The 20643-nt window shown below is 41.5% G+C and overlaps 1 protein-coding gene across 1 annotated transcript in view; it reads right to left on the bottom strand.

Moving 5' to 3' along the window:
* Nucleotides 1-677: 677 nt before the first annotated feature.
* gpr158a (G protein-coupled receptor 158a) overlaps nucleotides 678-20643 on the bottom strand; it is a 609794-nt gene continuing 589828 nt past the window's right edge. Inside the window, exons 10-11 of the mRNA XM_063044263.1 lie at nucleotides 6235-6381; nucleotides 678-3737 (exon numbers count right to left, since the gene is read on the bottom strand). Coding sequence (XP_062900333.1) covers nucleotides 1812-3737; nucleotides 6235-6381 — 2073 coding nt within the window. The 3' untranslated portion in view covers nucleotides 678-1811. The remainder of the gene's footprint in view (nucleotides 3738-6234; nucleotides 6382-20643) is intronic.

Here is a 20643-nt window from a genome sequence, read left to right as displayed (position 1 = left end):
CCACTGCAACACTGGTCCAGTCCAACAATGGCCACTCCACTTGTCCCTGCTTTATTTTTATTTGCCTTTGCTAATGAATCATGATGTAATTAAGCTGCTGAAAAATGCTGAAAGCCCATGAACACTCCTTTTTAAATCACACTCACGGACATATGAGTTGCCTCCTCACTCGCTCTTGATCAGTCAGGTCACTGGAAAAATGGCAAAAGCCCAAGGGTAAGGTTTACAGTGGAAGACAGGATAGATGCGAGTTTAAATTATATCAGTCCTGATCTTTGCATGTGGCAGAGCATACTGGAGGGGCAGTGGCCTACTTCCTATATTTAATTTGTTCCTTAATACACTGAAATAACAATAACTTCACTTGTATTTAAAAGGATTAATCTAATTCATCCGCGAAACTCCTACAGATGTCCTAATATAATGAGCTTTTTATTATATAAAATGTCACTGTTATATTTTTTACATTTCAGATGGTATTCCATATGTCCTCTCTATTCTGGACTTGCAATTGCAAGGCTTACTTTATGAGTGAAATATAAATGCAAAATGATTCAAGCTGTTTTCATCAGTGCGTTTCAATTGTCATATTTAATCCCTTCACTGCATATAGTATACCCTATTGTCTAGTCATCAATAGCTTTGCTTATAGAAATCAAGAACACAGGTTTTGGTATAATATAAATGTAATTTTATTGCAGATAAGTTATCTTATTTACATGCTGCCACAAGCCATAAAAGAAATCTATCAAATATTCCCTGGTGGAGTCCAGAGCTTGTCAGTAGATATAACAAATACAGAATACAGTGTACAAGGATACAGCCTCACTCACTATACAACTTAGTACAGTCCAAATGCTAAAGGTCATAGGTTTAGCATGATGTCAATCCTACCAGTCATATTGCATGCAGAAACACAGATGCAAATATATGAGGTTACAGATTTGATTTTTTTAGTTGCTAAATACTGCAGAGCTAAAGATTGTTAAAGTTTATGATTCCATGGATAATGAGTTCTTGTTTAAAGCCATTTCACCTTTAAACAAACTTGCACAAGTAGGTTGATTTTTTTTAAAAAGTGCAAACGCAAGGTTGTCATGTAACACAGCTAACCTTCATACTCAGAGATTAGGGATGAGGAAGGAATCAGCTAGTACAAAGTAAATTGAAGTTCGTTCTATTTGACTAAAGCTAGATAGAACTATGGGTTCCACTATTAACAGTGGCTATTTTACTAAGAATAATCTTTTGGAAAACAAAACCACAGGAACCGACTGATTCATATTAAAAAATCCTAAAGAGCTATTAATACCAAACTATAATTCTCAGGGAATACATAAGAATTTGTGAACACCAATTAAAACAAAAGGCCTTAATATAAATCACACTGAAGATAATAATATTTCCAGAAAGGGTTATGGCTTTTGGGGCAAATCTAAGCTCACTATTGTTATGTAGTTAATTAACAAACAGAAAGAAAATGGCTCCCATAAGTTAGCATAGGTGCTTCAGCTTGGTGTAACAGTACATGACCATTGCATAAATCAGAGTGGTTTTGCCACATAAGTGTTTTCTAAATACTACAGCATTCCAGAATGCAGGTACACCTGACAAAATAGGCTTTTGTTAGATTTGATACTGAGGAAAGAAAATTGAAGAAATGTAGAACATTGCACCAATTGGAATCTTAACTTCAATCCTGCTGTCACTGTTTCTATGTGTCCTTTTTATTAAAGTTCAATGATATGGAATCCTTAGTTTCGTGATATGAAAACGGTTACTGTTCAGGAGCAAGTTGACCAGATTTATTGTCACATGTTTTTCTGATCATCAAAATCCCATGGGCAGATTGAGGCCATTTTTGACGTGTCCACTTCTTTGCAACGTGAATTTTTACTGTCTTTAATAGCAGCTGCGCTTCCTCCTGCTACACGTTGAGTGGGACTGCTTTCCTCGACATCCCAGGGACACACCTCAACACGTTTGCTTTTCTCCATTCCTGCTTCGTTGTTGGCTGTGTTTTTACTCTTTCCAGTTGCGGAACCAGGGGTTATTCTGACTTCCCTGGGACATCGTTCAGCCACAGGTGACCTGTCCACTGTTATTTCTTGCGCTTTATCTTTTGTATCCTTTTCTTTGTATTTACCCTTTGTTTTCACCTTCTCTTCTTTTCTTTCTTTTGGTTTCTCTGTTTCCTTGCCTCTTCCTGTGGAAACCAAGGATTTGACAGATAGTCCAAACCCTTTCACTGCTGACTTTTTCTGGGGAATGCTGCTCAATAATAAGGCTGAGGCAGTGGAAGCTGGACTTCTCTCGGATTCTGGAGAGTCTGCTGGTTCAAATTCCCAAGGACAAACATTTGCTCTGTTAACAGAAATTTGCTGCTGGCTGCCACTTGAAGTTAAAGGCTCTGACGTGGGTCCTTTGTCCTGTTCATCACCCAAAGGCTCTTCTTTCTTGCCCTCCCCTTTCACACTCTGACTTTGTTCTGACGCATTGCTCAGTGTTTCATTAAAGCCCCAGGGGCAAATCTCAGTATCCTTGCTCATATTACTTATGAGGTTATCCTCCTCAACAGAAATAATTTCAGGCTGGTGAGGTACAGGTTTCCTACCCTCTTCCAGCATTGACTGTGGCTCCTCAAAGTCCCAGGGACACACTTCAACTCTCTCAATGTTACTTTGTGATGGCTGATTTGATTTGGTGATATTCTCCACCATCTTGTGTTTATTGGCATTCTGAGTCTTCACACTTGAATGGGAATTGTGAATATTTTGAGATTCCATGGGTGCAATAGATACATGCTTATGAATTCTGGATTCTGATGGAGTAGCAGGTTGTTCTTGGATCTCCCATGGACAGACTTCGGCTCTGTCAAAATCATCACTCAGTAAAAGGTTTGCTGCATCTGGATTAACTGTAGATTGACTACCAGTATGTTGTTTCATTATTCCAGCTTTTGAAGCCCTTTTTGCTTCCTCAGGTATTAGGGAGTGGCTCAAAGAGTTTTTTGGATGCGGTGTACTGTCCTCATTGCTATCTGTTGAGGAATTACCTTTGTTAGTGTCTTTACTTCTTTGCTGACCTTTCAGTTGTTTTGTGTGCTCTTCCAGGCTTTGTGCCTTGCCTGTCATTCCCAAGGTTTTTTCTTTTGCGCTAGCAATGACGCTGAGAGATTTCTGCAACATGGCTGTTCTTGGATGCAAGGGTTTCTTGTCAGCAGTTAAGTTATGTGCGCTGGCTGATTTACACACTAGAGGGACTGACTCCGTAGAAGTATTGTCCATCTTTTCATGGGTCTTTTTGACCAGCTTCTTTCCCATGAGTGAATCCAGCAGTCCAGCTTCCGTGCTGGAAACTTCCATCTTGTCTGTTCCAGAGATGCTGGAATCTTCACCTTGATCTCTCATGTGGTCGTAGCTACTGAGAGACTTCTGCAGTAACAGTGCTTTACTTTTCATGGTGTCTTCTTTTGCTTTCAGACTGGATCCAGAGGGATCGAATGGGTTCCTCCTACCAATGCTGATGCTGTTCCTGGCTAAAGCAGGGTCAGTGTGCTCTTTGTCCTCTCGGCTGTACTGCCTGCTTACTGTCTCTGGGATCTCAGTGATGCGCCTCATGATCGATCGCCCCAAACCTTTCTTGGAGCTTCTCTTTTTTTGCAGATGAGGGTTGTTGGCTGTCATCTTCTTTCTTTTGTAGATCTCCAGCTGTGCGTACAGTTTCTTAAGCTCATCCTGCAAAAGAGTAAACCATGAGGGAAAAAAATGCAATTACACAATGCAAAAAATTGCACATAGCATGATGTAAAGAATCAGCATAACATTTTGCACCTGATTACAGAAAATTAGAGTTGTCATTCAACAACGAAGTCAACAACAAATTTAAATTCGCCTGTTATTTAACAGTGGCTATTAAAACCTAATACAATTTTATGAATCACTGCAGATTACACATTGGTAAACTCATGCAATGTGGACTTAGCCTTTGTTCATTTCCATTATTTCAGCCTTTCTCGTGGTATCTTGAAATTGTACATCTGGGGAAGAGTTCCCTTGGCCCATCGAGACCCTGCTGACCATCAAACAATACGTTTTTACTAATCGCACAGGATTATATTTTACCCACAGTCCTATTAACCACCCAGATTCTACCATTCACCTACCCAAGTGGCCAATGAATGTACTAACCTGCTCATCATTGGAATGTGGGAGGAAGTTGGAGTAGACGGAAGATCAGAGGGAGAAAGTGAAAACAAAAAGTGAGGATTGAATGTGGGTCACTGGGGCTGTGAGGCAGTAATTCAAATAGTTGTACTACTGTGTCACTTTAAGAAGTTTCATTAGTTTCTCGGAAAAATAAGCCATTATCATCAATCCCTTTTAAAGACTTTTAATATGCGATTGTTGTTTCTACCAGTGGTTCATGAATCTTCTGAGTCTAATTTGCGAACTTTAGAACTCATCAGAAAGTTAGGCTTGATTGGGCTTGGAGGCAACTACAGTGTGGGAAATCTGTTTTGAGGACAGGTAGCCAAGTTTTGTGAAATAAATAGCTGCTTTATGTAACCTTTTAAAGATAAAGCGTAGAGCAGTACAGCATAGGAAAAGGCCCTTCAGCCTGCACTAATAATCAATTGGCCTACTAAACTATTCCTTTCTGCCTAGACAATATCCATATCCTTCCTTTATCTGCATATTCATGTACCTATCTAAAAGCCTGTTGAATGCCTCTGTCATATTTGCCTCCAGCACCTCCCCAGGCAGTGCATTACAGGCACCCAGAACTTGCTGTGTAAACAAACTTACCCCATATCTCCTTTGAATTTATTCCCTGTCACTTTAAATGCTTGCCCTCTGGTATTGGCCATTTGAACCCATGGTAAAAAGTTACTGACTGTCTACTCAATCTATGCCTCTCATAATCTTATAAACTTTTATCTGATCTCCCTTCAGCCTCCACTGCTGCAAAGAAAACAACCCAAGTTTGACCAACTTCTCCTTAATGCTCTTTTCCTCTAATCCAGGCAGGATTTTGGTGAATCTCTTCTGCATCCTCTCCAAAGCCTCCATATCCTTCCTTTAATGGGACAACCAGAACCGATTGCAATACTCCAGATGCAGCCTATCTGAAATCTTATAAAGCTACAACATAACCTTATGACTCTTGAAATCAATGCCTCAATTAATATTGGCAAGCATGCCATAAGCCTTCTTTACCACCCTATCAACCTGTGATGCCACCTTCAGGGAGCTGTGGATTTGGACTACAAAATCCTTTTAACAACGTTAACATGTAAGAGTCTTGCCATTAACAGTATACTGTCTGTTTACGTTTGATCTCCCGAAATGCAGTATTTCCAATTTTCCCAGGTTAAAGTCCATCTGCAAATTCCCCACCCACATCTGCAATGGAGCTTTCCTTTGCCAGTCTGCTATGCTGTCCACAACACAACCAATCTTCATGTTGAAGCTATCTGGGGAGTGGTAGGTGTCATAGGGGCTATAGAAGTGGTGAGGTGTTACTGGATGGCTTGATAGTGCATAATAAGCATTCCTGCAAGGTAGATTGTTAAGGAATCACCTCACCTGTTTAAAATTACCAGAGTTCTCGGTGTTTGAGAAACCTATCTGCAAGAGGTTAAACATAAGTATATGACTATTAAAACAAAACTATTATTACAATATTTAAATTTCTGATCCACTTATCATAAACTGGTTGCTGCTTGATTTGCCTCAAGTAATGGGCAACTTCAAAGTAGTTTTGGCCCTTATTGAAGGACTGTTGTATTTTAATCTCCAACACAGCCACAAACTAGCAATTTTTCCAACCCAGCTACTATTGTTCTATCAATTTAGTACAACACTAGATTACTAAAAGTAATACTATCTTTCTATATTAATTATTCGGCAATGCTAACTGTTAAAAATGGAGGTGAACTCAATATACATCTCTAGCACTAAGAAGGAACTTGGTTGTTCATGCAGAAACGATTCTATGCATCTAGTGACAAGTCATGTCACTGATCATTTAAACCCTTCACTCAGCAGTGTGAGAGTTGCCAAATATAGAAATATCACAGCCAACTTGGGTTTACCTACCTGGTCATTGTTATCACTAAACCAGCTGATTTAATCCAGACCCAAGGTAAAATCAAACAAACACAGTCTTATGTTTGTACTGTGAATGAAATCCCAATTATCAAGAGAACATTGACCAGTTAAGGAATTTTACCCTGATATCATCAGGATCCAGGCTGTGCTCACTCCAGGCTGAGGTAATGCTACTGTTCAAGTAGGACCCTGATCTGCCCATGTCCAATTCGTCTTCGTAAGCCTCTGTTGCAATGTCATCCCTGGGGTTGATGCCTGCTTGAAGAAACTAGGAGAGAAATTAAAGGGTCACATTTGGATGTCATCAAAATGTGACAACTGAAACCTAAAGGTAGAGTCTTTCTGATATTGAATTTTCCAACTCTTTCACACTTGATTCATTTGTTTCCAAATTTAAATATCCCAAAACTAATATAGGCTTGAATCTATAGAATAAAATTGAAACTGTGTGATAAGCCTTTAAATACCAAAGGCAGATCCTTCAATTGATAAAGTGGAAAAGATAAATATATACTCACGTTAGATCACAAATATTAACCTTGGACGTGGAAAATTGTTATCTATCCACTGGCAGATGACATGTCTATAGAAAGGGACCTACAGGATAGTGCCATACCATGTGAAATCTAGAAGAGCAAATTCAGTGGATTCTTTGAGGATTAAAAGAAGCAGAAGAACTCACCTTTCACCAATCAGCTTCCTTGCTCTTTACTTCACCTCCCCCATTCCCAGTTTCATCTCTCACTTTGTGATTCTTCCTCCCCTCTCCCACTTTCTTACTCTGACTCCTCATCTTTTTATCCAGTCCTGATGAAGGGTCTCGGCCTGAAACACTGACTTTACTCTTTTCCATAGATGCTGCCTGGCCTGCTGAGTTCCTCCAGCATTCTCTGTGTGTTGCTTGGAATTTCACCTGTGTCATCTTTCCCTTTACTGGGATACAGCTGCAAAGACCACTTACCCCAAGTAGTCCATCTGTATTGAGGAGAGCTCTCTTATATTCCTTGTAAACTTGGAATGTAACTTTGTTATAAGGACATAAGAAAAAGGCCTTCTGACTGTTCAAATTTCTCGACCGTTCATCAGATCATGGTTGATCTATCTCAATGTCACTGTGTCCAGATCCCTGGATATCTAGAAGTCTATCAAACTCTGTTCTGAATGGAAACAATAAATAATTCTTTGTAGTCCTCTGGCATAGAGAATTCCAAAGATTCATCACCTTCTGAATGAAGTTCACCTTATCTCAGTCCTGTATTACCTATTATTCCTTATTTTACCCCCGTTCTAGAACCTCCTGCACTAAGCTGCAAAAATGTTAGGTTTCAATGATTCTTCTTAAAGCTTTTGGTTTCTTCTAAATCTTCTAAACTCTGAAGAATACAGTCCTACTCAGTCTGAGGTGGCAAATGCTCCATCTTTGGAATTAGTCCAGTAGATTGCCACACGTTCAATAATAAACACCTTTCTGGGTGAGGAGACCACACTACTCAAAATACTCAATATTGTCTCACAAAGCCCCATTATAAAAGCAGTAAGAAATCTTCTTTTTATTGCTCTGCTTAAATCTATCACAATAAATCACTCCCACTGACATCAGGTGGGAGACAACCTCAGATATTAAAATTAGGCCTGACAGTTAAAATTGGCTCATCCTCGTGAGATTTCAGACCTCCACATGTGCAGCTTTTCCAAGCCAACTAACACAACAATCCACAAAATGCTGCAGACTAGACCCAAGTGCATTATTCTGCCAAAATGAGATAAACACAGTAAATCATAAGTGAACACTAAATTCAACAATTTCAGGTAACCATCCTTACCAATTTGTATCAGAACTAGTCCTTCACCAGAACTGTAAATGTGAGAAAACAAGATATTTTAATTTGTTATGCAGCAAAGAGAATGAGAGAACAGAGAGAACGTCTGTGAGATGTTGCAGACCAAAGTTGTCAAGGTAACCATTTGCAACACTCGGATAGCAACAAACCCTACAAAAACGTCGGTGGGATTGATTAAGGCATGTCGTTTGCCTTAGGATAAACAGCGGCAAAGTAAGTGAAGTATTTAGGGACAGAGGTGATGGCTCTGGTGGTCAGGTCCATGGAAAAGTAGGAGATGAGGGATAATCTGATAGAAATGTTTAAATTTATGAGAGGCTCAGATAAGGTGGATAGTAACAGTCTTTTCCTCAGGGTAGGGGAATCCAAAACTAGGGGCATAATTTTAGGGAGGGAGAGAAAAGATTTAGAAGGGACATGAGGGGCAACTTATTCACACAGAGTGTGTTGAGTATGTGGAACTCGCTACCAGAAGAACTGATTAAGGCAGGTGCAATAGTATCATTTACCATTCACTTGAATAGGTACGTGGAGGGGTGGCACTTAGAGGAATATGGGCTGAATGCAGGAAATTGGGACTAGTTGGGTGATCACAGTGGTTGGAATGGTCGAAGGGCCTGAATTTGTGCTGTATTGCTCTGTGCCTCTATGAAGGCCTCCTTTCTGAAACTGGCCTGCATGCAGTCCTGATGAAGCAGCAATATTCCGTTAATGCATGAAACCAATCTGCACAGTGACAACCTCCTAAGATATTCTGTATCATAACCACGTCAGGCTTGGATACGGTATAGTATATTACTCTGCATGCTGAAAGCATTCTTATCCCCCTGTCTTGTCAACACTAGGGGGTGCTGCTGAGCTTCTCACCGTCTACTTCTTGAGGTGGTATTGCAGGTAACATGGTTCAATGGACGTTTTATCTCCTTGGACAAATAAACAAAAAGAAGTACTTCAACTTGAATTTAAAAACGCAAACACGAGGAAACCTGCAGATGCTGGAAATTCAAGCAACACACACAAAATGCTGGTGGAACGCAGCAGGCCAGGCAGCATCTATTGGCTTCCCATCCCATGATCCTCTCCCTTCTCCAGCCTTGTATCCCTTTTGCCAGTCAACTTTCCAGCTCTTGGCTCCATCCCTCCCCCTCCTGTCTTCTCCTATCATTTTGAATCTCCCCCTCCCTCTCCCACTTTCAAATCTCTTACTATCTCTTCTTTCAGTTAGTCCTGACGAAGGGTCTCGGCCCGAAACGTTGACTGTACCTCTTCCAATAGATGCTGCCTGGCCTGCTGCATTCCACCAGCATTTTGTGTGTGTTTCTTTAACTTGAAGCTATGCATTCCAGCCTTCAGGTCCTGAGTTTAATAATGAAACAAATGTGCAAGAAGAATGTGGTAAAAAGGGGATGATTGGTGGGCTGCAGGGGTAGAAGAGGAGGAGATAAAGGAGTAATGAAAAATGTATGGGAGGAATACAGAAGTAACAACTGAGCAGAGGGGAAATCATAAAGAAGAACACAGAATCAAGAGGTGGCGGGAAAGTGGCTCAAATATAGAAGTAAAGAGAGCCCTTCACCACTGAACTTCCCTGGGGAACATTTGGCTAGAGAATCGTATTGCTATCGAGGAATGCAGGTAAACTGGTGGATGTCTTCTACATGCTGTGGGCCTTTTTTCTGCCTCAGGTTTTTGGTGGATTTTTTAAACAATTTTTTCTACATCTCAGTTATTCCATTATTGTCATTTTAACATCTCTCATTGCACAGCTTCAGGTTGCACTACAGTGCTGCTTTGACTCATCAGAATCAGATTTATTATCACTGATTTACGTAACTGTTGTTTTGTGGCAGCAGTACAATGCAACAACATAAAATTACTATAAATTACAAAGATAAACGGTGTAAAAAAAGAAATAACGGCAGCGTTCATGGATGCATGGACTGTTTACAACTCTGATGCAGGAAAAGAAGCCATTGTATTTATTGGTGCATTTATTATTGCTTACTCTGTGAAGTTCATACAAATAAGGAATTTCATAGCACCCTGATGCATATGACAATAAACTAATCTGAATCTAAGCAGACAAACAGAGGCTCTGGAGATTCTAAATAGTCCTCTTGATCTTCCACACCACAATAAAGTGGCCACTGAGTGTATGTTCATAGTGTTCTGCTGCTGTAGCCAATCCACATCAAGGCTCGACATATTATGTGGTCAGAGATGATCTTCTGTACACCACTGTTGTAACAAATAATTATTTGAGTTACTGTTGCCTTCCTGTCAGCTTGAACCAGTTTGGTCCTTCCCCTCTGACTTCTCTTATTAACAAGGTATTTACATCCACGGAGTTGCCACTCACTGGATTTTTTTTTTTTTGTTTTTTTGCACCATTCTCTGTAAACACTAGAGACTATTATGCAGGAAAATCTCAGGAGATTAGCAGTTTCTGAAATACTCAATCCACCCTATCTGGCACCAACAATAATTCCACAGTCTGAGAAACTTAGACCACATTTCTTCCCCATTCTGATGTTTGATCTGAACAACTGAACTGCTTGACTATGTGTGCATGATTGTTTGCAGTGAGTTGCCACCATGACTGGCTGATTAGACATTTGTATTAACAAGGGGGTGTACCTAATAAAGTGGCACCGAGTGGTGTCCTCTTGAATCAATCCATTGGTGTTGTTTGGCACTGAGTTCACTCAACTTAGCATTGGACTGACAGGGCTGTGCCAACCTTGCTGTCTTCTGCCCCGCGCTAGAGAAAATCATGCACTGGCTATCATCGGGAATTTCCGGATTCTTCTTTGGACATTCCAGGTGGTCAAGTAACTTGCTCTGGAAACAAGAAATGATAATTCCCTGTTTTTCCCCTTTGATTCCATCCCTTCTTATGGAGAAGTACCAGAATGTTTTTGTTTGGTAGTTGTGTCATCTCCAACAAGGAAATCAGGATGCATTAGCACAAATTATTCATGTTCTGCATATTGTTTTCTACTAGCCTTTGCTCCTATTTGAATCCAGCCTATAAGGAAATTGGAGTGGCCACAGTCCACAAAAGTGTACTGATATTTTCACAGCATCAAACGTGCCTCCGATGATTTTAACCAACACGCAGTAGGGTTTTCAAATTTTAAAGGTGCAGCCTATGACCTGTGTTTATTATTCAAAGATATTGTCTTGATGGAGGTGTACAAGATGGTAAGAGCTTAGATGGAGTGGACAGCCAGAGACTTTTTCCTAGGGCAGAAATTGTAACTATTAGGGAGCTTAATTTTAAAGTATACGGAGAAAAGAAGAGGGGGGATTTCAGAAGCATGCTTTTTTTTCCACACATAGTGTATAGAATGCACTGTAGGGTGGTGGTAGGGATGTTCATGAGGGCCACATGGTTGTAAGGGAAATGGAGGGCAATGCGGGAGGGAAGGGTTAGACTGATCTTGGAGTAGGTTAAGGGTCAGCACAGCATTGTGAGCCGAAGGGCCTGCACTGTGCTGTACTACCCTGTGCTCTAGAAGGAGTGAACACTGCAGCAGATCAGCAAAGAGATATCAACAAATAGTCATAGTCATACTTTATTGGTCCCAAGGGAAACTGGTTTTCGTTACAGTTGCACCATAAATGATTAATAGTGATAAAACCATAAATAATTAAATAGTAATATGTAAATTATGCCAGGAAATAAGTCCAGGACCAGCCTATTGGCTCAGGGTGTCTGACCTCCAAGGGAGGAGTTGTAAAGGTTGATGGCCACAGGCAGGAATGACTTCCTATGACGCCCAGTGTTGCATCTCGGTGGAATGAGTCTCTGATCTTCCTAATTCTAGTGATGCATTTTTTCTTGCATCAGCATACCTCACATACCATTCCTCGTGACTCCATCCACTGCAGCCTCACTACAAAATGCACAGCGGAGACCTGACAGCACGGTGAGCTCATCCTCGCTACGGCCTGGGTCAGTTCGCAGCGAGGGATCGGGGCCAGTGCACTCACCCGCAGTTATGTTTTATGGGTGTTGTAGATTAGTGTTCACTGTGGTACATGTGCATCAAAATAGGGTGAATTCCACTTTTTCAGCACATTCATACTAGGTTCACAGACCTTCAAGGTCGGCGGAGGCGCGGCAGTGAAGGAGTAAGTGTGGGGATTGGCTGAGAAGGAGCGGTTGATTTAAAAACTGGTCGTGAGCAGCCAGCAACACAGACCTTCAAGGTTGGCAGAGGCGCGGCAGGTGAAACTAATTACTCAAATTATCAGCGAATATAAGCAAGGTTTGCTCTAAGGGAGTGGCCTTGTTGAGGGAAGTGCCTTGTGAGAAAGGTGAGAAACTTTGGCTCGAGAGTCTTCAGCGAGGAGGCTGAGAGAGGAGACTACGCCACAGTTGGAGAGGGGGAGAAGTGGAGAAGAAATGACCGCTAGGCTGATTCAGTGTGCTGCGTGCATGATGTGGGAGGTCAGGGAAACTGATGGTGCCTCTGGGTCCTACACCTGTGGAAAATGTGTCCAGATTCAGCTTCTGAAGGACCATGTTGCAGAACAGGAGAAGCAACTGGATGACCTCAGGTTCATCCGGGAAAACGAGACTTTTCTGGACAGGACCTACAGCAAGGTCGTTACACCGAGGATACCTGAAGAGAGAAGGGGGGCGATGCTGAGGAAGGAAAAGATGCTTGAAGTACCGGAGACCCCGGGGGATGTACCTCTCGTAAACAGGTTCACCCTCTTGGAAGCTGTCGGGACAGAAGACACTGCCAGACTGAGAGGCGGTCAGGTCTGCCAGTCGAAAATTGGCTCTGATGCAAAGCTGAGGAGACAGACATCAGGCAGAGCTGTGGTAGTAGGGGACTCCATAGTGAGAGGTACAGAAAGGGGTTTCTTCGGCAACAGGCGAGATTTAAGATGGTGTGTTGCCTCCCTGGTGCCGGGATCCAGGACGTCACGGACCGGGTGCAAGGAATCCTCAAGAGTGAAGGTGAACATCCGGAAGTGGTGGTGCATGTCGGCACAAATGACGTCGGGAAGAAGAGGAAAGACATTCTACAGAGTGACTTCAGAGAACTCGGAAGAAAGCTGAAAAGCAGGACTTCCAGGGTGGTTATCTCCGGTTTGCTTCCAGGTCCCTGTGGTCAAGAACAGGGAGATAATGGCTGAGGAATGTGTGGCTGAGGAACTGGTGCAGGAAGCAAGGATTTACATTCTTGGACCACTGGGGTATGTTTTGTGGTAAGGATGAATTGTACAAAAGGGACGGGTTGCACCTTAATTGGCGGGGGGCCAGCATTCTGGCAGGCAGGTTTGCCACTGCAACATGGGTGTGTTTAAACTAAGTAGTTGTGGGGAGGGGATGAACTGGAAACATAAGGATGGAGTTGAAGGGGAAATGAGAATAAGAAAAGTTAAGAAAGACAACAGAATCAACAGAGCAGAAAGCTCAAGAAGGGATCGTACAGTATAGCCAAGTGAAATAGGAATTGATTTGAAAGGTGAGGGGAGTAATGAATTAAAAGTATTACATATGAATGCACGAAGTATAAGAAATAAAGTAGATGAGCTTGAGGCTCAGTTGGAAATTGGCAAGTATAATGTTGTGGGAATAACAGAGACATGGCTTCAAGTGGACGGGGCCTGGGAAATGAATATTCAAGGGTATACGTCCTATCGAAAGGACAGACTAATGGGCAGAGGGGGTGGGGTGGCTCTGTTGGTGAGGAATGAAATTCAGTCCCTTGCGAGGGGGGACATAGAATCAGGAGACGTAGAGTCAGTATGGATAGAACTGAAAAATTCTGGGTAGAAAGACCCTAATGGGAGTTATCTACAGGCCCCCAAACAGTAGTCTGGATGTAGGGTGCAAGTTGAATCAAGAGTTAAAATTGGCACGTAGCAAAGGTAATGCTACAGTTGTTATGGGGGATTTCAACATGCAGGTAGACGGGAAGAATCAGGTTGGTACTGGACCCCAAGAAAGGGAGTTTGTGGAGTGCCTCCGAGATGGATTCTTAGAGCAGCTTGTACTAGAGCCTACCAGAAAGAAGGCAATTCTAGATTTAGTGTTGTGCAATGAACCAGATTTGATCAGGGACCTCGAGGTAAAGGAGCCATTAGAAGGTAGCGACCATAATATGATAAGTTTTAATCTACAAATTGAGAGGGAGAAGGGAAAATCGGAACTGTCAGTATTGCAGTTGAACAAAAGGAACTATGGAGCTATGATGGAGGAGCTGGCCAAAGTTCAATGGAACAATACCCTAGCAGTGATGACAGTGGAACAACAATGGCAAGTGTTTCTGGGAATAATGCGGAAGGTGCAGGATCAATTCATTCCAAAGAGGAAGAAAGATCCTAAGGGGAGTAAGGGGAGGCCGTGGCAGACAAGGGAAGTAAAGGACAGTATAAAGATAAAAGAGAAGAAGTATAACATAGCAAAAAATGAGTGGGAAGCCGGAGGATTGGAAAACTTTTAAAAAGCAACAGAAGATAACTAAAAAGGTAATACATGGAGAAAAAATGAGGTACGAAGGTAAACTAGCCAAGAATATAAAGGAGGATAGTAAAAGCTTCTTTAGATATGTGAAAAGGAAAAAAAATAGTTAAGACCAAAGCTGGGCCATTGAAAACAGAAGCGGGTGAATTTATTATGGGGAACAAGGAAATGGCAGATGAGTTGAACAGGTACTTTGGATCTGTCTTCACTAGGGAAGACACAAACAATCTCCCAGATGTAATAGTGGCCAAAGGACCTAGGGTACTGGATGAATTGAAGGAAATTTATATTAGGCAGGAAATGGTGTTGGATAGACTGTTGGGTCTGAAGGCTGATGAGTCCCCGGGACCTGATGGTCTGCATCCCAGGGTACTTAAGGAGGCGGCTTTAGAAATCATGGATGCATTGGTAATCATTTTCCAATGTTCTATAGATTCAGGATCAGTTCCTGTGGATTGGAGAGTGGCTAATGTTGTCCCTCTCTTCAAGAATGGAGGGAGAGAGAAAACAGAGAATTATAGACTGGTTAGCCTGACGTCAGTAGTGGGAAAGATGCTGGAGTCAATTATAAAAGATGAAATTACGACACATTTGGATGGCAGTAACAGGATAGGTCCGAGTCAGTATGGATTTACGAAGGGGAAATCGTGCTTGACTAATCTTCTGGAACTTTTTGAGGATGTAACTATGAAAATGGACAAGGGAGAGCCAGTAGATGTAGTGTACCTGGACTTTCAGAAAGCCTTTGATAAAGTCCCACATAGGAAATTAATGGGAAAACTTAGGGCACATGGTATTGGGGGCACAGTACTGACATGGATTGAAAATTGGCTGGCTGACAGAAAGCAATGTGTAGCGATTAACTGGTCCCTTTCGGAATGGCAGGCTGCGACCAGTGGGGTACCGCAGGGTTTAGTGCTGGGACCGCAGCTGTTTACAATATACATTAATGATTTAGATGAAGGGAGTAAAAGTAACATTAGCAAATTTGCAGATAATACAAAGCTGGGTGGCAGTGTGAAATGTGAGGAGGATGTTATGAGAATGCACATTTATCCACATTAAACTGCATCTGCCATGCATCCGCCCACTCACCCAGGACAGGCTGGGTGAGTGGGCGGATGCATGGCAGATGCATGGCAGATGCAGTTTAATGTGGATAAATGTGAGGTTATCCACTTTGGTGGTAAGAACAGGAAGGCAGATTATTATCTGAATGTAGTCAAGTTAGGAAAAGGGAAAGCACAATGAGATCTAGGTGTTCTTGTACATCAGTCACTGAAAGCAAGCATGCAGGTACAGCAGGCAGTGAAGAAAGCTAATGGCATGCTGGCCTTCATAACAAGGGGAATTGAGTATAGGAGCAAAGAGGTCCTTCTGCAGCTGTACAGGGCCCTGGTGAGACCACACCTGGAGTATTGTGTGCAGTTTTGGTCTCCAAATTTGAGGAAGGACATTCTTGCTATCGAGGGAGTGCAGCGTAGGTTCACAAGGTTTTTTTTAGATTATGTAGATTAGATTATGAAGACATGCAGTCCTCTTTTATTGTCATTTAGTAATGCATGCATTAAGAAATGATACAATATTTCTGGGATGGCGGTACTGTCATATGTTGAAAGATTGGAGCGACTGGGCTCGTATACACTGGAATTTAGAAGGATGAAAGGGGATCTGATTGAAACATATAAGATTATTAAGGGATTGGACACACTGGAGGCAGGAAGCATATTCCCGCTGATGGGTGAGTCCAGAACCAGAGACCACAGTTTAAGAATTAGGAGTAGGCCATTTGGAACCGAGTTCAGAAAAAAACTCTTTCACCCAGAGAGTTGTGGATATGTGGAATGCTCTGCCCCAGAAGGCAGTGGGGGCCAAGTCTCTGGATGTTTTCAAGAAAGAGATTGATAGAGCTCTTAAAGATAGCAGAATCAAAGGTTATGGGGATAAGGCAGGAACTGGATACTGATTGTGGATGATCAGACATGATCACAGTGAATGGTGGTGCTGGCTCGAAGGGCCGAATGGCCTACTCCTGCACCTATTGTCTATTGTCTATAGGTCCTTTCAGGTCAGACCAACAGGAACTGTCAGAGTTCTCAGTCTGAAGATCACAAGAAAATTTCACAGCCTTTTTGTTGACTCTGCATCCATACTTACACAAGCTTCTCCAGAAATATGTTCCAAATGTCAAATAAATTGTTGCTCTTATTGTTTTGATGAGATGTGCTCTTAAGACTCCAATGATTTACACTGTTTTAATCACACTTACATCATCTGCTACAGAAAGTGTGGCCACGCCAGACTTGAAAGTATCTTTCTCCAGGTATATTTTGCTTTTATTCCAACAAATAGAACACATCATTCCACAAACTGGTAACAAATCTAAAAATATTCTATGGCATCCTTTAAAGAAACAATATGCCTCATATTTAACTCTCAGATTAGGTAACAGAAGCGCATAGAGCATAGAACAGGAATGGTCCTTCTGTCCACCATGTCTGTGTCAAACATAATGCCATATTAAACTAAATCTCTTCTGCCTGTACACATTCCATACACCTTTGTGTGTCTATCTAAAGGCCTCTTAAATACCACTACACTGTGCAGCCCATTCCAAGCGTTAACACTCACTGGGTAAAAAAAAAGTTACATACCTCCTTTAAACCTTCCCCCTCTCACCTTAAATGCATATCCTCTAGTACTTGACATTGGGAAAAGGATTTTATGCGTGTCCTCTGACACTCTGGAGGCAACAGGTTTGGCTAGCCTCTCCTTACAGCCCTATCCTCTAATCCAGTCATCAACCTGGTAGTTCTCTTCTGTACCTTTACCAAAGTCTCCACATCCTTCCTTGTAATGGGACGACCAAAACGGCACACTCCAAGTGTTAGACATTCAGCAATTATTTGTTTTGTTGGATATTAGCTGCTTGAATTTAATCTGCAGGGTTTCAGATCTTTCTTCTTGCTCCTTTCACCTTCTTTCTCATACATTCTGTACTGGGAAAGGAATAACGTTAAAAAATAGATTTGGAAGTTTTGAACATTAAAATGGACTAAAGTGCAATTGGAAGCTATGTGCCTCATAAGTCTTCAAAATGTCAATGGTTCTGCCTGCAGCTGCAATCTGTGATTTAAATATCAATTATCTATTGAATAGATACATCTTCATCGGCAGCTGACCACAGCAACGAGGTCAGGAGTCTGACAAATAGGTGTGAAATGGAACATGTTCTGTGAGGGATGGGTATGCACAACCAATATTGAACAGAGAGAGCTGATTTTCCCTGCTGTAGTCACAGTCACTGACTTGTCAGTAGAAATATACTCTCAAGTCCCAATCTCAATTTAATGCTGACAACTCACCTCATGCAAACTGTGTCAGGGATTGTTAAAAAAAAAATTAGGTATAAATGTAATGGGTTTGTATGTTATTTCCAATCACTGTACTAGTAAAAGGTGAAGAAAAAGTAAAGCATTAGTTTTGTGTATGACCCAAATGGCCATGCCTGTTCTTCCCCTTTGGGATCAAAATCATATGCTGTGAAATATGGTGTTTTGCAGCAGCAGCAGTGCATTACAATGCATAATAAAACACTATACAATACAATAAGAAATATATATATATATATTTAAATGAAATTAGCAGTGCAAAAGGAGTGCAGAAAAAGGAAGAAAATTAGTGAGATAGTATACATGGGTTCATTGTCCATTCAGATGACAGTGGGGAAGAAGCTGGTCCAAAAAAATTGGAACACCATCTGAAATTCTGCCAACAATAACTGCATATCTCCAGGCTCCTGTACCTCCTCCTTGATGGTAGTATAGAGAAAAGGGCATGTCCTGGGTGATGGGGGTACTTAATGATGGATGTTTCCTTTTGAAGGCATCCTTGATGCTGGGGAAGCTCGTGCTGATGAGGGAGCTGGCTGAGTTTACAACTTTCTGCAGCTTCTTCTGATCCTGTGCAGTAGCCCCTCCATACCGGGCAGTGATGCAACCAGTTAGAATCCCCTCAATGGCACATCTGTAGAAACTTGAGGGAGTCTTTGGTGACATACCAAGTCTTCCCAAACTTCTAATGGAATACAGCTGCTGTCATCCAATCTTCGTAATTGCATCAGTATGTTCTGCGCAGGATAGATCTTCAGAGATGTTGACACGCAGGAACTTTAGATTGCTAACCCTTTCCTCTGCTGATCCCTCGATGCAGACAGGTGTGTGTTCCCCTAAATTCCCCTTCCTGAAGTCCACAATCAATTCTTTGGTCTTACTGACACTGAGTGCAAGGTTGTTGCTGTGGCACTACTCAACCAGCTGATCTATCTCACTCCTGTACACTTCCTCATCACTGCCTGAAATTCTGCCAACAATAGTTGTGTCATCAGCAAATTTATAGATGGTGTTTGAACTATGCCTAGCCACATAAACATGGCTGTAGAGAGAGTAGAACAGTAGGCTAGGCATGCATCCTCAAGGTATGCCAGCCTTTCCTTGAGATGAAGTCAAGAATTCCAGGATTCTTAATTCCTGTTGATATCTTATACATGAGAAGAAGCAGTAATCCTGTGAGCAGTGGATAACTGAGCTTACTAATTGAAGTCATGCTGTGCCAAAGAAGGTTAAATATTTATTGATTCTTTGAATTTATGCCTTAGAAGAATGTAGCGTCAAAAATGCACACAGGTAATACAGCACCCTCGAATGGACATCAGCAAATCATGCTCTGAAAATTTTGAGGAATGCCTCCTGTTTTTCCTGTGCTACAATTAAAATCCTTTTTAGCTTTACCATACTGGTGCCTCGCTTTCTATCTGACCTTGACACAGTTTGGTGGACAGAATGGCAAGAAACGTTACACCAAAACACCTGGACTACACATACAGAAATTGCATGCAATTTGGCAAGAAACTCGAACATTGTTGCACACAATAAACCTAAAAATCTATTATAATTAACAGATGTGTCTTTTCCTAATGTTTGCAAAATTAAAATCTGTTTTCCTTCCTAACCCATTAAGGGGGATATGCACAAGTTAGAATCTGATAATACAAAATTGCCAAGTCCAGTGTGTGCAAACACAGGTAAGTCTTTTCAATATTTTAATTTCATAAACAAACCCCAGTGTATTCACAAAAGTGCAGCATCATTCATAAAATCACATGACAATGATATCCATATGATCTGACAAAAGACAGACTCGGGTTTAAGAGTGTGGCAGATGGTGGGTACAGTTTGTGCATAATTTCATATTTGTTTGAAAGTCAAGCTCCAGGAGTTTGCTTCATCATGTTGGAAGTCAATTACAGAGGCGATGGTAAACATACAGAAGAGTGTACTTCATTAAAATGCATATTAAAATACAACCACAGACACAGAGGTTGGGTTTTTATTTCTAGCACAGTGACGGTTCAGCGGTGTGTTGAGTCCGCTGGATAAAATAAGATTAACTCGTTAATGGACAAGGCTCTTCCAATCCTGACAGGGGCTAGTGTTGGAGACTGCCTGCCCATAGCCAGAGGAAATTGTATGCATCTGCAACACATCCAGCAGAATAAGTAGGGAGAGAAGCGAACAGGTTAAGGAACACTCATCAGAACTGTAAACGACAAGAGCACTTTAAAATAAAGCATAGGCAAGGAGGAGAGAATGGAGGGAATGTCACTGAAAGGTTGAAGATCAACACTGTCAAGATAAATATATTAAAAACTGACACGAATTAAAGTAGTACAGAGAAAAATTGAAATATAACAAATTGAAACAAAGTTATCGGAACATATACAGAAAGAAAGGGAGTCAACCTGAAATTATTATAATGAGTTTGGAGGGTTGGATTGTTACTCCTCAGAAGCTGAGCTGATGTTTCTCCAGTTTACGGTGGATGTGGGCTGCAAAATTGAAGTCATGTGGAATTATAACTTCAGGATCACTTTGTCCATTGAATACATTAATGTATTTGTCCAATATGTTTTTGATTTCTCTCCAGTGTGAAGAGACTACATGGTGAGTATTGAATGCAGTGCTCTAGATTGGAAGAAATGCAAGTGAATCTACACTTCATCTGCTAGAACTGGCGGGACTCCTGTATGATGGGAAGGGAAGAGATAAAAGTGCAGGTGTTGCAACATGGTTCCAAGGTTGTCAAGCCGAGGAGTGGTAGCGGGGACAAGCTCCCACTACCTAAAAATGCTCCATACGGCATG

This window comes from Mobula hypostoma, chromosome 3 (genome assembly GCF_963921235.1).
Source record: "Mobula hypostoma chromosome 3, sMobHyp1.1, whole genome shotgun sequence".
In the NCBI taxonomy this organism is placed as follows: Eukaryota; Metazoa; Chordata; class Chondrichthyes; order Myliobatiformes; family Myliobatidae; genus Mobula; species Mobula hypostoma.
This window is presented reverse-complemented; position numbering and strand designations above follow the sequence as displayed.